General features: G+C 39.2%; 1 protein-coding gene and 1 long non-coding RNA gene across 2 annotated transcripts; one reads left to right on the forward strand and one right to left on the reverse strand.

The window, feature by feature from the left end:
* The first annotated feature begins 4,095 nt into the window (after positions 1-4,095).
* On the forward strand, positions 4,096-6,176 carry LOC142164910 (uncharacterized). Its single transcript, XR_012695994.1, has 4 exons — positions 4,096-4,176; positions 4,257-4,315; positions 4,826-4,877; positions 5,829-6,176. It is a non-coding gene; the product is annotated as an uncharacterized LOC142164910 (long non-coding RNA).
* Positions 6,177-7,669: 1,493 nt separating this feature from the next.
* Positions 7,670-10,662, reverse strand: LOC107780036 (G-type lectin S-receptor-like serine/threonine-protein kinase SD2-5). Its single transcript, XM_016600546.2, has one exon. The coding sequence runs from the start codon at positions 10,289-10,291 to the stop codon at positions 7,805-7,807; it is 2,487 nt and encodes an 828-aa protein (XP_016456032.1). The 5' UTR covers positions 10,292-10,662; the 3' UTR covers positions 7,670-7,804.
* Between the last annotated feature and the right edge of the window lie 1,509 nt (positions 10,663-12,171).

A 12,171-nucleotide genomic window follows, 5' to 3' on the forward strand; every position in this document is an offset into this window, starting at 1 on the left:
ATCTTTCCTTACATATGCAAAGCCGTACACACCAAGGATTGATAACTTGAAGATGCCAAGCGGATATCAACCACCTAAGTTTCAACAGTTTGATGGTAAAGGAAATCCCAAGCAACATGTTGCACACTTTGTCGAGACATGCAATAATGCTGGAACTTATGGCGATCACCTTGTCGAGCAGTTTGTTCGATCTCTTAAAGAAATTGCTTTCGATTGGTACACAGATCTTGAACCTGGTTCAATCGATAGTTGGGAGCAACTGGAGCAAGAATTTCTTATTTGCTTCTACAACACAAGGCACATTGTGAGCATGATTGAACTTACAAATGCTCGCCAGGGGAATGAAGAGCCAGTTATTGACTTTATCAATCGCTGGAGGAGCTTAAGCCTCAACTGCAAAAACCGTCTTAGCGAAACTTCTAGCATCGAAATGTGCATCCAAGGTATGCATTGGGGCCTTCGCTACATCTTGCAAGGAATAAAGCCTAAAACCTTTGAAGATTTGGCCACATATGCTCATGATATGGAATTGAGTACAGCCACAAGTGGAGACCAAAGGTTTCCTGGCTTTGAGCCTCGTGATGAAATAGAAGTAGACGATGCTGAGAATGGGGGAAAATATTCATCTGAAGATGAAACTAAATAGTCCATGCATGTTACAATGCTCCTTAACGCATAAGCTTAAACTAAAAATCATGATGCTCTTTAACGCACGAGCCTAAACTGCATGTTGCTACGCTCCTTAACGTATGAGCCTAAACTGCAAGTCTCAACGCTCCCTGATGTATGAGCCTAAACTGCAAGTCTCAACGCTCTCTGACTCATGAGCCTAAACTGCAAGTCACCACACTCCTTGATGTGTGGGTCTAAATTGCAAGTTGCAAAATACTCCTTGACGCATGAGTCTAAACTACAAGTTGCAAAATACTCCTCGACGCATGAGCCTAAATTGCATGTTGCAATGCTCTTTGATACACGAGCCTAAACTGTATGTCACAAAGTTTCTCAAATTTGAGCCAAATCTTTAAGTTATAAAGCTCCACAAATTCAAGCTAAAGTCTTCAAGTTGCAAAGCTCTTCAAATTCGAGCAAAAGTCTTCAAGTTGCAAAGCTCTTCAAATTTGAGCAAAGACCTCAAGTTCCAAAGCTCTTCAGATACGAGCTAAGACTTCAAGTCGCAAAGCTCTTCAAATTCGAGCAAAAGTCTTCAAGTTGCAAAGATCTTCAAATCGAGCAAAGACTTCAAGTTACAAACTCTTCAAATTTGAGCAAGTTTTCAAGATGTAAAGCTCTTCAAATTTGAGCAATGTCTTCAAGTTCCTATACTTCTTGTCCGCACGAGTATAAACTGCGTACAAAAAGAGAAAAAAAACTTATACTTTATATGAACTACGTAATGACTTGATCCTCTTTGCTGGGGTACGTAGGCAACTTAGAGTTCATTCTAAGTTCAGTCACTTAAGCAAAAAAAAAATCAATTCCTTTTCACGATAGCCAAAGAGGATGCTAGCTCCATGTATGCACCATGCGCTTTTTTGGGCAAGTTAAAGAAGAAATTACTCCACATCAAAGCTTAAAGGATGATACGCCATGTTTGCTTTCATCCAGCCACATTGAAAAAAATGCTTCATGTGCTTCTTTCAATAAGGGTTGAAGGACGAGATGCTTTGCTAGCTCCATAACTCGGAGTATGGAGCACTACATGTATCTTTTCATCAAGTCATGAGAAGGACGTTCTTCACAAACTTCCTCACCAAATTGCAAAAAGATGTGGTTCCGCACAAAAGCTTGAAGGTTAAGATACTCCATGCATTTCTCCGATAAATTGCAAGAAAAGGTGGTTCCATGCCAAAGATTGCAGGATGGATGCGTCCCATACTTGCTCACAAAGGATGAAAGAGTAGTACTCCAAATGTCGATCTTGCCAAGCCACAAAGGATGGGATGCGTCACATGCTTTCTCGCCAAAGGTGAAAAGGAGTCGCTCCAAATGTCCCCTTCTCTAAGCTGCAAAAGTAGGAACACGCCATGAAATTCTCTCGCCCAGCCGTAATAAAGAGACGAATGGTTCGTTCCCAATCATGTGTACCTCTAGTGAATCTTCTTATGGATATCAAGATTGCTAATATTCTCTCAAAAAACTGCAAAAGAGAAAAGATTTTAGCGCTTCCTGGTGCCAATGGCACGAAGCTTTTGGTTATGTTTCTTTGATCAGTGCCAACGACGCAGAGCTTAACAAGTACCGGTGTCAACGACACGATGCTTCAATGCGGATGGTAAATATTGTGACATGCACTTCTCTGCCAAACCTTAAAGGATGAAATGCTCCATAAATTATTTTGTCAAAGCTGCGAGAAGGATGCTCCATGAACTTTTTCGCTAAGTTGCAAGAAAAGATAATACACGCCAAGGCTCGATGGATGAAAAGTTCCACGCACCTCCTCGCTTGCAGAAGAGATAGTGTTGATCATTTACTTCTTCAAGGATCTAGGATGGAGAACTCGCCATAGACTTCTTCGCCAAATTGCAAGAAGAGGGCGCCATGAAACTCCTTCTAAGGCAGGGATGGAATGCGCGCCGTAATTGTGTGTTTGCCAAACCTCGACTGAAAAGGTGGATGCACCAAACTTTTTCCCTCCAATGCGACAAAGATGAGGATGAGCCAAGTTTTCCCTAGCCAAACCTGCAAAAAAAGTATGCTGCCCAAAAAAAAAATATAATCCTCCTGATTTCTGAGCTTGATTCAAAAACTTATTGTGACGAGATCAAAAAGGTGAGGGCTTCAAGTTTTATATGTATTGTAGCCCTTGTATTCTTCTTTTCAGCGGTACAAACGGCTCATGATTTGGACCCTCCTATCTCGAGATATGATGTTTTCGGCAAGAGTGTGCAAAGCTGAAAGAGTCAGTACGGCAGAACTCGTCATATAACTTCTGAATAGTATCTGAGACGATCTAGGAGCAACTGGATTGTGATATTTAAAGAAGTCGTAGTTCGGAAAGTCTAGTTTCCGTAGCCACAAACCGCTCGTGATTTCGATGCTTCTATACCAAGATATGAATTTTTTGGTTAAGACGCGCAAAGCTGAAATGTCGAGCGTGACAGAACTTGAACCAAGTTGTGACGACCCGACCCGTCGTCTCCTGTAATTCCATTATGTATTCCCCGTTATATGCTTATTCATGTTTCAATATGTGTACTTGGTGAATTTGAGTCAATTCGGATCGAGTTTGGTATGAAATGGGACAATTAGTCTCTTTAAGGAAGAATTAGTTTGAAAACGTCAACTAGACGTTGACTTGTGAGTTAGAGGGCTCAGAATTGAATTACGATGATTCGGTTAGTTTCGGGGGATGATTTAAGGCCTAGGAGCGCAATCGGAATTAATTTTGGAGGTCCGGTGAAGAAATTAGCTCATTTTGGCGAAGTTAGTATTTTGGCGATTTCCGGTTGATAGGTGAAATTTTGATCCGACGGTCGGAATGGAATTCCGAGAATTTCTGTAGCTTCGTTATGCCATTTTGGATATGTGTGCAAAATTTCAAGTCATTCGGACATATTTTGGTCGAGTTTTGATCGAAAGCGCGTTTTGGAAGTTTTAAAGGAACTTAGACTTGAATTCGGTGTAATTCGATAATTTTGGTATTAGTCGAGGTGTTTTGATAATTGGAACAAGTTTGAATAATATTATAAGATGTATTGGTATTTTTGGTTGAGGTCCCGAGGACCTCGGGATGATTTCGGATGGCTAACGGGAACTTTTCAAGTTGGAAATTTCATAATAGACGAAAGTTGTAAATAAGTGCGCACAAGGCCTCACTTTGAACGATAATATCTCTCGTTATATAAGGAGTTGTGTGAGCTACAACCTATCAAATTAAATCTCTTTGAGTTTAGTTTCCAATGCAACAAACCGTTCGTCATTTGGAAGTGTATACAGGAAGTTATGACCATTTCACTGGTCAGGTGTCAGAGCGCGCGAAGTCGCGCATTTCGCGCGTCTGAGGCAGAATGCTCAGAAAACGCGCAAACAAACGCGCGAACAACGCGCGAACTACATGACTGAAGGTTTTTAAGTACCCCAAGACCGGCCTAGAGAGTTCCCAACTCATTTTTGGGGTTAAGGCTTGCTCTCTCAAGGGGATTTCGTCCCAAACTTCATCCCTATGATCCTAAGGTAAGATTTTTGGAGTATTTTGAGTTGATTACTACTCCCAAACACTTATATTAACATGGATTGATCTTAAAAATCCTTAGATTTTCAAGAAATTCCTTCAAGAACTCAAAGGAGGGTTTTGCAAGATTTCTTCCAAAAGGTAATCCTACACCCTTAGACTCACATATATGGATATATTATGGAAATATGAGTATGAATCAAGTATTACAACTTATTGTATGGTGGTTGGAAGCCATAAATTCCCAATTTAAATACATGAACATGGTAGGGATTTAAAGGTGTTTATTTGATGGAATTTTTGTTGGTTTGGGTGTGAATGGTTGATCACACATATGATGTTAGAAGATAAATTGTTAAAGAATAATAGAGTGATGAATTGTTGGTTAACGGTGATAGTTGGAGGAACCAATGCTATAGTTAAGAGGTGTAAATATTTATGCCTACAAGATGTTTGATAATATGCCTAAATGGAATAATTTATGGGATCTAGTACTAATATTGGCCATATTGAGTGTTATATGGTAGATTGAAGTTACATAACTGTATGGGATCATTATAGTATCATTAAGGGGCGAATTTCAGATATGTATGGTTAAAACCCCGTCTTTTAGAAATCGAACTTCATCGAGGTTTGTGTGATTTTTGGCAGATTCGTCACACGAGGAGGCCAATTAGAGAGGCAAGGGCATAGCGAGCTAGAGGTGAGTAATAGATGTAAATGCTGTTATGAGGGTTTGAAACCCCGGACTTTCACATCGTAACGCTATATTGAGGCGTGACACGCACTCCATGGCGAGTGCGGGGTCGGATACTATTGGGGATTGTGACTTGGTCCATCCCGTGTGATGTTTATACTATACTGGTGATTGATACATATACTTCATTGGTATTACGGGGCTTGATGCCATGTTTGGGGCCTTGGGCCGATTTGTAAAATCCTTCGAGGATTGATATTACTGCTTAGCATGATTTGCATATCATTTAATTTCAGTCCAAGGTTTTAAATGTTGTTTTGCAAACTCAGCCATAATTCTAAGTGTTGAAAACGTAAATGATATTTTAAATGTATTCCGGGCTGGGAACTTCTATTTTGTAAATGCCCAAGGGGCTTATTATATTATTTTCTGGACTGATTATAAAATGACTTGAAACAGTGATAACAATGACACTGTGTGATATACTTGAAACAGTGGTAACAATGACACTGTGTGATATACTTGAAATAGTGGTAACAATGACACTGGATGATATACTTGAACAGTGGTAACAATGGCATTGTATGATATAAATTGGTGAGGTAACAATGGATGACCGGTCAGGTAACAATGACTGACCAAGATATTGCGCTTGGGCTGTAGGAGCCCCTTCGGAGTCTGTACACACCCCCAGTGAGCGCCGTCGACGATAAATAAATAGGGATGGCTCGGGCTGCACGCCGCAGTGGGTACGAGAATGTACCATCATATGCATTGCATTGTATTCATGTATTTGTATCTATACTGTTGTTTAGCTGCTCAGTTCCATATGTTGCTGCATATTTGGATTTTAGCTTACTTTGTATATTTACTGGGTTTTCTTATCTTCGGACTGTATTTATTTTTATTACTCACTGGGTCGGAGTACTCACATTACTCCCTGCACCATGTGTGCAGATACAGGCAGAGCTGAGTTCGCTCCTGAGCGCTGATTCTTTCCAGACCAGGCGGTGACTAGGAGTAACGAGGTAGCTGTTGACGTCCGCAGCCCCGTTTTCTCCCTTATCTTTGTTATTTATGATAAGTCCAGACTTTGTAAAATATTAGTAAACTCTGTAGTAGCTCATGACTTGTGACACCCCGATTTCGGGCTGAGTTGGGATGGTTTTTTTCCTGCTAAGTAATTATAAAGAGATGTACTGTTTTGTTGATTGGCTGGCCTTGTCCTCACGAGAGGCGCCATCACGACCGGGTTGGGATTTTGGGTCGTGACACAAGTTTAGGAAGCTCACCTGGGATGATACAATGCGAATTTAAATCCAAATTTTTGATACATTGCAGTACTCTGAGTCTAGTTTCTGTATCCACAAACCACTCATGATTTCAGTATTCCTACACCGAGATATGATTTCTGATAATTCCTGGCAGCAGCTGCCGCTAAAAGAAAAAAACGTTAGTCTACTCTCAGGAGAATTGAGCGACGAAGATTGCGTAATGCCAACTATTGAAGAGTACTACCGCTTTCATCAAAAGTGGAGGACTGCTGCTATAGCAACGATACAAGGAGAAAATGGCAAATTTATAGGAACAAGCAAGGGAAGAAACTAAGGAAATTCTTGATTTTCAAGTTACTGACATATGTAAATAAGGAAATACGATGTCCGGTTTGTACATGGACAAATTTGAAACCAGGAAACAAGGAAAAAAAGGGCAATTAAGGAAACTCCTTCGGCAAGAAAGCAAGGCAATTAAGAAAATTCTTTGGCAAGAAAGTAGGAAAGTTTTCGCCAGTTGTTTTACCAAAATATATGGTTAGTCAAATTAGAAGTTTGCTCAACCCAATTAGGAGATGAAATTCATGCTCTTTCATATTTTAAAAAAAGATACAAACTGGAGCCACGATCAGATAATTTGAGAATGAGCCATAGCAAAGTAGTACCCTTGAAAAAGAAGGAATGTTCGAAAGGAAACTGCTAAAAAAAAGGGGCACATCGGTACTTCAAGCATGTCTTCATGTTTCGGTAAGCCTACACCCCGACAAGCCTTGAAGCGGGAAGGGGGGGGGGGGATTTGTAGACAATTAAAATTTTACTAAATTTAAATTCATAAGAAATTTGGATTTTATCATAAATTAAATACATACTAGTCAAAGTAAATATTATAAGCTAGTATGATCGGGTCAATTATTTAAATCTAATTTAATTGATTCAAATAAAAAGTCCAATATTTTATTGGGCTAGCCCGTCAATTGGTTTTCTATCAAATGGGTCGGCCCATAAGCCTCAAGCCCAATAATTCACTAGGGTTTTCTTGGAGACTACTCCACCCCACACGTATATAAAGGGGTCAAAGGAGAAGACTAAGAAATAAGCAAGTAAGCACAAGGAAAGACTAAAGAAGCTTTAAAGAATAGCATCAAGGTCTCCATCCATATCTGCAATCGCCGTCTGTGGTCAAAAAAGGCGAACTCAAATAATAGGTGGGCAGCTTCAAATCTTCCGTTCGTGATAACCCAACACCAAATCCTGGTTCGTGACGACCTTCAAATTGTTCGTGACGTACTACAAACCTGAAATCCGTCAAGTTCAAGATCAAGCTCTCAAGCTCTTGAACCATCAACTGTGAGGAGAAGAATCAGAGGACTACATCTCTTTAGATTTTAGAGACATTTTAGAGATTGTAATCCATCACTTGAAATCAAATATAATATTTGTCACTATATTTCTTATCTTGATTATTATTTTTTAGGAGCGAAATCAAAGCCTTACATGATAGAAACATGAGGCTCAAAAATCTAATGCAGAAGTTATTAACATTACATTTCATGAATTTTAATCTCATACACCAAAAAAAAGTTATACTTTGGAAATCTTATAATATTGACATTACACATCCATAAATTGGGTTTGAAGAAAAAATCTTAAGCTTATTGTTTACCTTGGTCCAGATAAAACTGAAGCCAATTTCGTACTGATAGTGGCTTCCCTCGGTTGGTTGCGTGCCCCAACCTGAGGTACATTTGTGAAATTGTAATCCAAGTTGGATTCCACAGACACCAAACCTTCCAGCGCCTTAACCACCAATGTCATGGAAGGCCTCTTGGTGTAATCTCCCTGTAGACACCATGCAGCAATGCTCATCATTTCTGTCACTTCTTCTCTATGGAGCTGCATGTCCTCGTTGTTTTTGTCAACCATATCCATGAGCTTCTCTTGTTCCGCTTTTCTCCTTAAAACACTAACCAAATGGACATCTTCTTCATCAGCTTGGGACCGATCCAAATTCTTTCTCCCACAGAGGAGTTCCAAGAGCACAATTCCAAAGGCATACACATCAACTTTCTCAGTGATTATGGAACTCAACCATTCAGGGGCAAGATACCCTGGTGTTCCTCTCATTCTAGTTACAACTTTGCTTTTGTCTTTCTCTATTAGTTTTGACAACCCAAAATCAGATATCTTAGCATTGAGATGTTGATCCAGAAGGATATTTTGTGGTTTGATGTCCAAATGAATTATCTTCTGGCTGCAATCCTCGTGTAGATAAGCCAACCCTTTTGCAATATCTGATATTATCCTTTGCCTTGTAAGCCATGTAAACCCATTTTCATGGGAAATCCACCTATCCAATGATCCATTTACCATGTACTCGTAGATTAGAAGCCTGTGGCTTTTCTCGGCACAAAATCCAATGAGTTTTACCAAATTGACATGGTGAATGCCACCAACTATGTTTACCTCTGTTAAGAATGATTCTTTTACTTGACCTACACCATCCAGATGCTTCACAGCTATTTTGGTTCCATTACTCAGCGTTCCTTCATATACAGTGCCAAATCCTCCTTCCCCAAGCTTGCTGCTGAAATCTTTTGTAATTATTTTCAACTCATTATAAGAGAATCGAGTTAGCATTCCAGGTGAGATTGGTTCTAGATCCAGCAAATCCCCAGCCTTGCGGGACTTATGTGTCCTCTTTTTTAACAGAACAAAGCAAGTACTGATGCTTAAAGTTATCACGAACAAAGCTGAAAGAGTAGATCCTATAATCACTTTGAAAGGTTTTGATTTCCTTCGTCCAGGAATGATTGGAGACTGATTCAGCACCTTAAGAAATATTGTCTTGCCTCTTCCTCCTTCATTGTCTATGAGGGAGAAGACTTCATTAAGTAACAAACAGCTCCCTATTCGATTAGAATCCCAATTATTTTCAAAAACAGCTGCTTTGCAAGAACAGTTACTCAGACATGCCCTTTTGCATTCTTCCAACTTTTTCCCCTCAAACCACAATACGCCAGAACTTAGTTCATGACTGAACATAAATGCAAAATATACAGTATCCTTAAGCTCTACGAAACTATGATAACGCGAAGAGTCGCAGTTAACCTCTGTCAGCTGTGAACATCCAAGATCTGGTTTCCTGTCAGAAAAAGGCCTGAAGTAATTTTCCTCTGGCGGACAAGTACATTGCCCGTTATTTGTACAAATGCTATATCTTCCACACACCATTGGGTACCCACAGTTTCCTGCATCTGGCATCAAAATGTCAGATACCTCTTTCCAGTCAATTACGGCCCATTGGTATACCCTTAAATGTCCATCGGGCCCAAGCTTCATGAATTGAGCCGTCGATGTAGCAGGGTATTGTAAAGCAGTAAGGGTTTGACCATCAAAACTGAAGTAAGGACTATCAGAGTAAGTTGAAGTGTAGTAATACTGAGGTGGGTCAGTATCTGTGTAAGTGGCCCAGCTTCCATTGAGAATAGTAAGAGAAAGCAAACCTTGACGCCAATTGGATGCTGAAATGCTTGCTATGAGCTTCTGCCCGCGAACTAAATTCTGCCCTGGAAGCAAAGAATCCGTTGGATGATCAAAAGATTGCCAAATTGCGCGTTTTCTCTTATCAAATAGCACAAGATTTCCCATTTCTGTCAAGTTTAAGCCTGAAACAGATTTGCCAGCAGTATCAGTGGACCAAACAAGAGTGCCATCAGAGTCTGACAAGACCAAATTGCCATCTCGGCCTAGTTGCAAGGTTGCATTGGTTTTCACTGGATGGTTCCTGTTAGCAGACCAAACTAACTGCGGGAAATTGATCATATCGTTCTGCCCGTCGGATCTGTTGTGGAACAAGAGGATACCAACAAAGCATTCTGTGGCATTGTAATTACAGTAGAAGCCACAGAGGAATTGTGGGCCGGCATTTCCTCGCAGAAGTATGGGTGTCAAACCATTGAAGTCGTCGGTGGTGGAATTTATCAGAAGAGACGGCCTGTTGATCCATAAAGAGGAAAGTCCGGCAGTAGAATTTAAACGACTGGAATTTATATTCCATGAAGATTGGGATATAGCAAACTCAAACAAACAGAAAAGGAGATAAATGAAGAGAGGGATAGCAAAATATTGTTTCTGTTTTGCTATCATTGCTACTCCCTCTGTGTTATATTAATGCTTGCTGTTGTGCCTTTTTTTAAAAAGAATATGACCTTCATATACAGTTCAAGAATGAAAAAGAAAATTATACAGAAATCCAAAATGGTATCTGTAATTGTAATTTGCACCATACATTAGTTTGTATTAGCTTGGGTCTCTTTCTCAATCTTTACTCAGTGGAAGGCGCATCACGTTTAATTTCTTCCATTCTGTTGACTTCCAACACCATTTTCAGCAGCCAACTTTGACTATAACAATGATTTCTCATTTTATTTACAAAAAAATTGAAAGCGAAAGAAGTGCGTTGACAAACCATTGAAGTTGTAAATCCTCATAATTCCATTAGTTTTGATTTCTCAATTTGCAGCGACAAATAAATTGATATCACTTGTTTCATTAATGTCTGCTGTTATGATCGGGGGTGGAGGTAGAACCCAGTAATTTTTGCTCAAACAGTGTATTTTGTGTTTAAAAATTCACTAAATATGTACACATAGTAAATGTAAAACCTAATCATTAACATTTGAAGTCATCGTTCTAAAATTCAGAATCCATAAGCTAAAATCCTAGTTCCGGATTATGATTTTCTTTCATATAGAGCTTCTCATTGTGTACGGTTGAGGAAAGAGAACTCTATACTAAAATTCCTACATCTTTGTCTCTTTGTCAGTCTTTGCCCAATCAATACAGAGATGGGCCTCATAAAAATTTATTCAATGTGCTATTATTTTCAAAATTAAACTTTAATTTGACTTGTACACTCTTTCCAGTAGCTCAGTACTAACTAAGTATAATACTATAAGAAATGACTTCTCATTTCATTTACTAAACTAACCCTCATTCTCCAGCGTCCAGATGGCTATTACAAGTAAAGCATCATTATGGTTATTAATCTAAATAAATTTTGCACCCATTCCAATAACTAATGATTGCCATGAGGCCATGCCTGAGACTCCCCTACCAGAGGATTCAATATCCAGAGACCATGCTATTGTTCTCTCATCCGAGGAATTGCAACGTATCTATGAATCATAGAAACTTCGGTTATTATCAAGCTATTTGGTAAGCGTATCCTTCATCAATATCTCAAAAAGAAGCTTCAAGAGCTTTGGAAACCTACAGAACAGTTTCCCCTTATTGATATGGAAAATAATTTCTATATTGTTAAATTTTCTCAAGAAGCCAACATGGCCAAAGTTCTTCATCAAGGACCATGATTCATCAATGATCACTATTTATCGGTTAAAAAATAGGTTCCTAATTTTGTTACTTCTAATGAAAAATTAAACATCTCAGCCGTTTGGTTAAGATTAACCCAATCCCTGCAGAGTTTTATGATAGTAATATTCTTACAAAGATTGGTAACAAAATTGGTAGGCTTTTAAAAATCGATGCTTGCTGTTCCGCTACTTTGAGAGGTAGATATGCTAGATTATGTGTTGAATTACCTCTAGAACACCCCGTTCGCCCTTTTATCTATATAGGTTCTCATCAGAAACCTATTTACTACGAGGGGGAAAACTTTCTTTACAAAGGGTGTGGTAGATTAGGCCACACTCAGTCAAATTATGGCTATGGTTGCAAACATCCTCCCAACACTGTTTCTTCTCAAATAACTACAGGCAATCCCTCAACTCACATTGAAGATGATCAATGGAAGGTAGTTTCCTTCTCCAAACGAAGAGGTCAACACATCAAAGAAAATCATAAATCAAAAGCCTCCGCAAATAATGCTAACACTACGGATGGCTTTGGAATCAAGGCAAAAAATTTTGATGTCTCAACTGGAAAATACATTAATACACAAAAACTTATCTACAAAGAGAAGGCCTCCTTAGGTACACCTCCTAACCCTACGACTAAAAACTATA

Source organism: Nicotiana tabacum, chromosome 10 (assembly GCF_000715075.1).
Source record: "Nicotiana tabacum cultivar K326 chromosome 10, ASM71507v2, whole genome shotgun sequence".
Classification (NCBI taxonomy): Eukaryota; Viridiplantae; Streptophyta; class Magnoliopsida; order Solanales; family Solanaceae; genus Nicotiana; species Nicotiana tabacum.

Coding starts and splice junctions, on each gene's coding strand:
- LOC107780036 (XM_016600546.2), bottom strand. CDS start 10,291: ATGATAGCAAAACAGAAACAATATTTTGCTATCCCTCTCTTCATTTAT.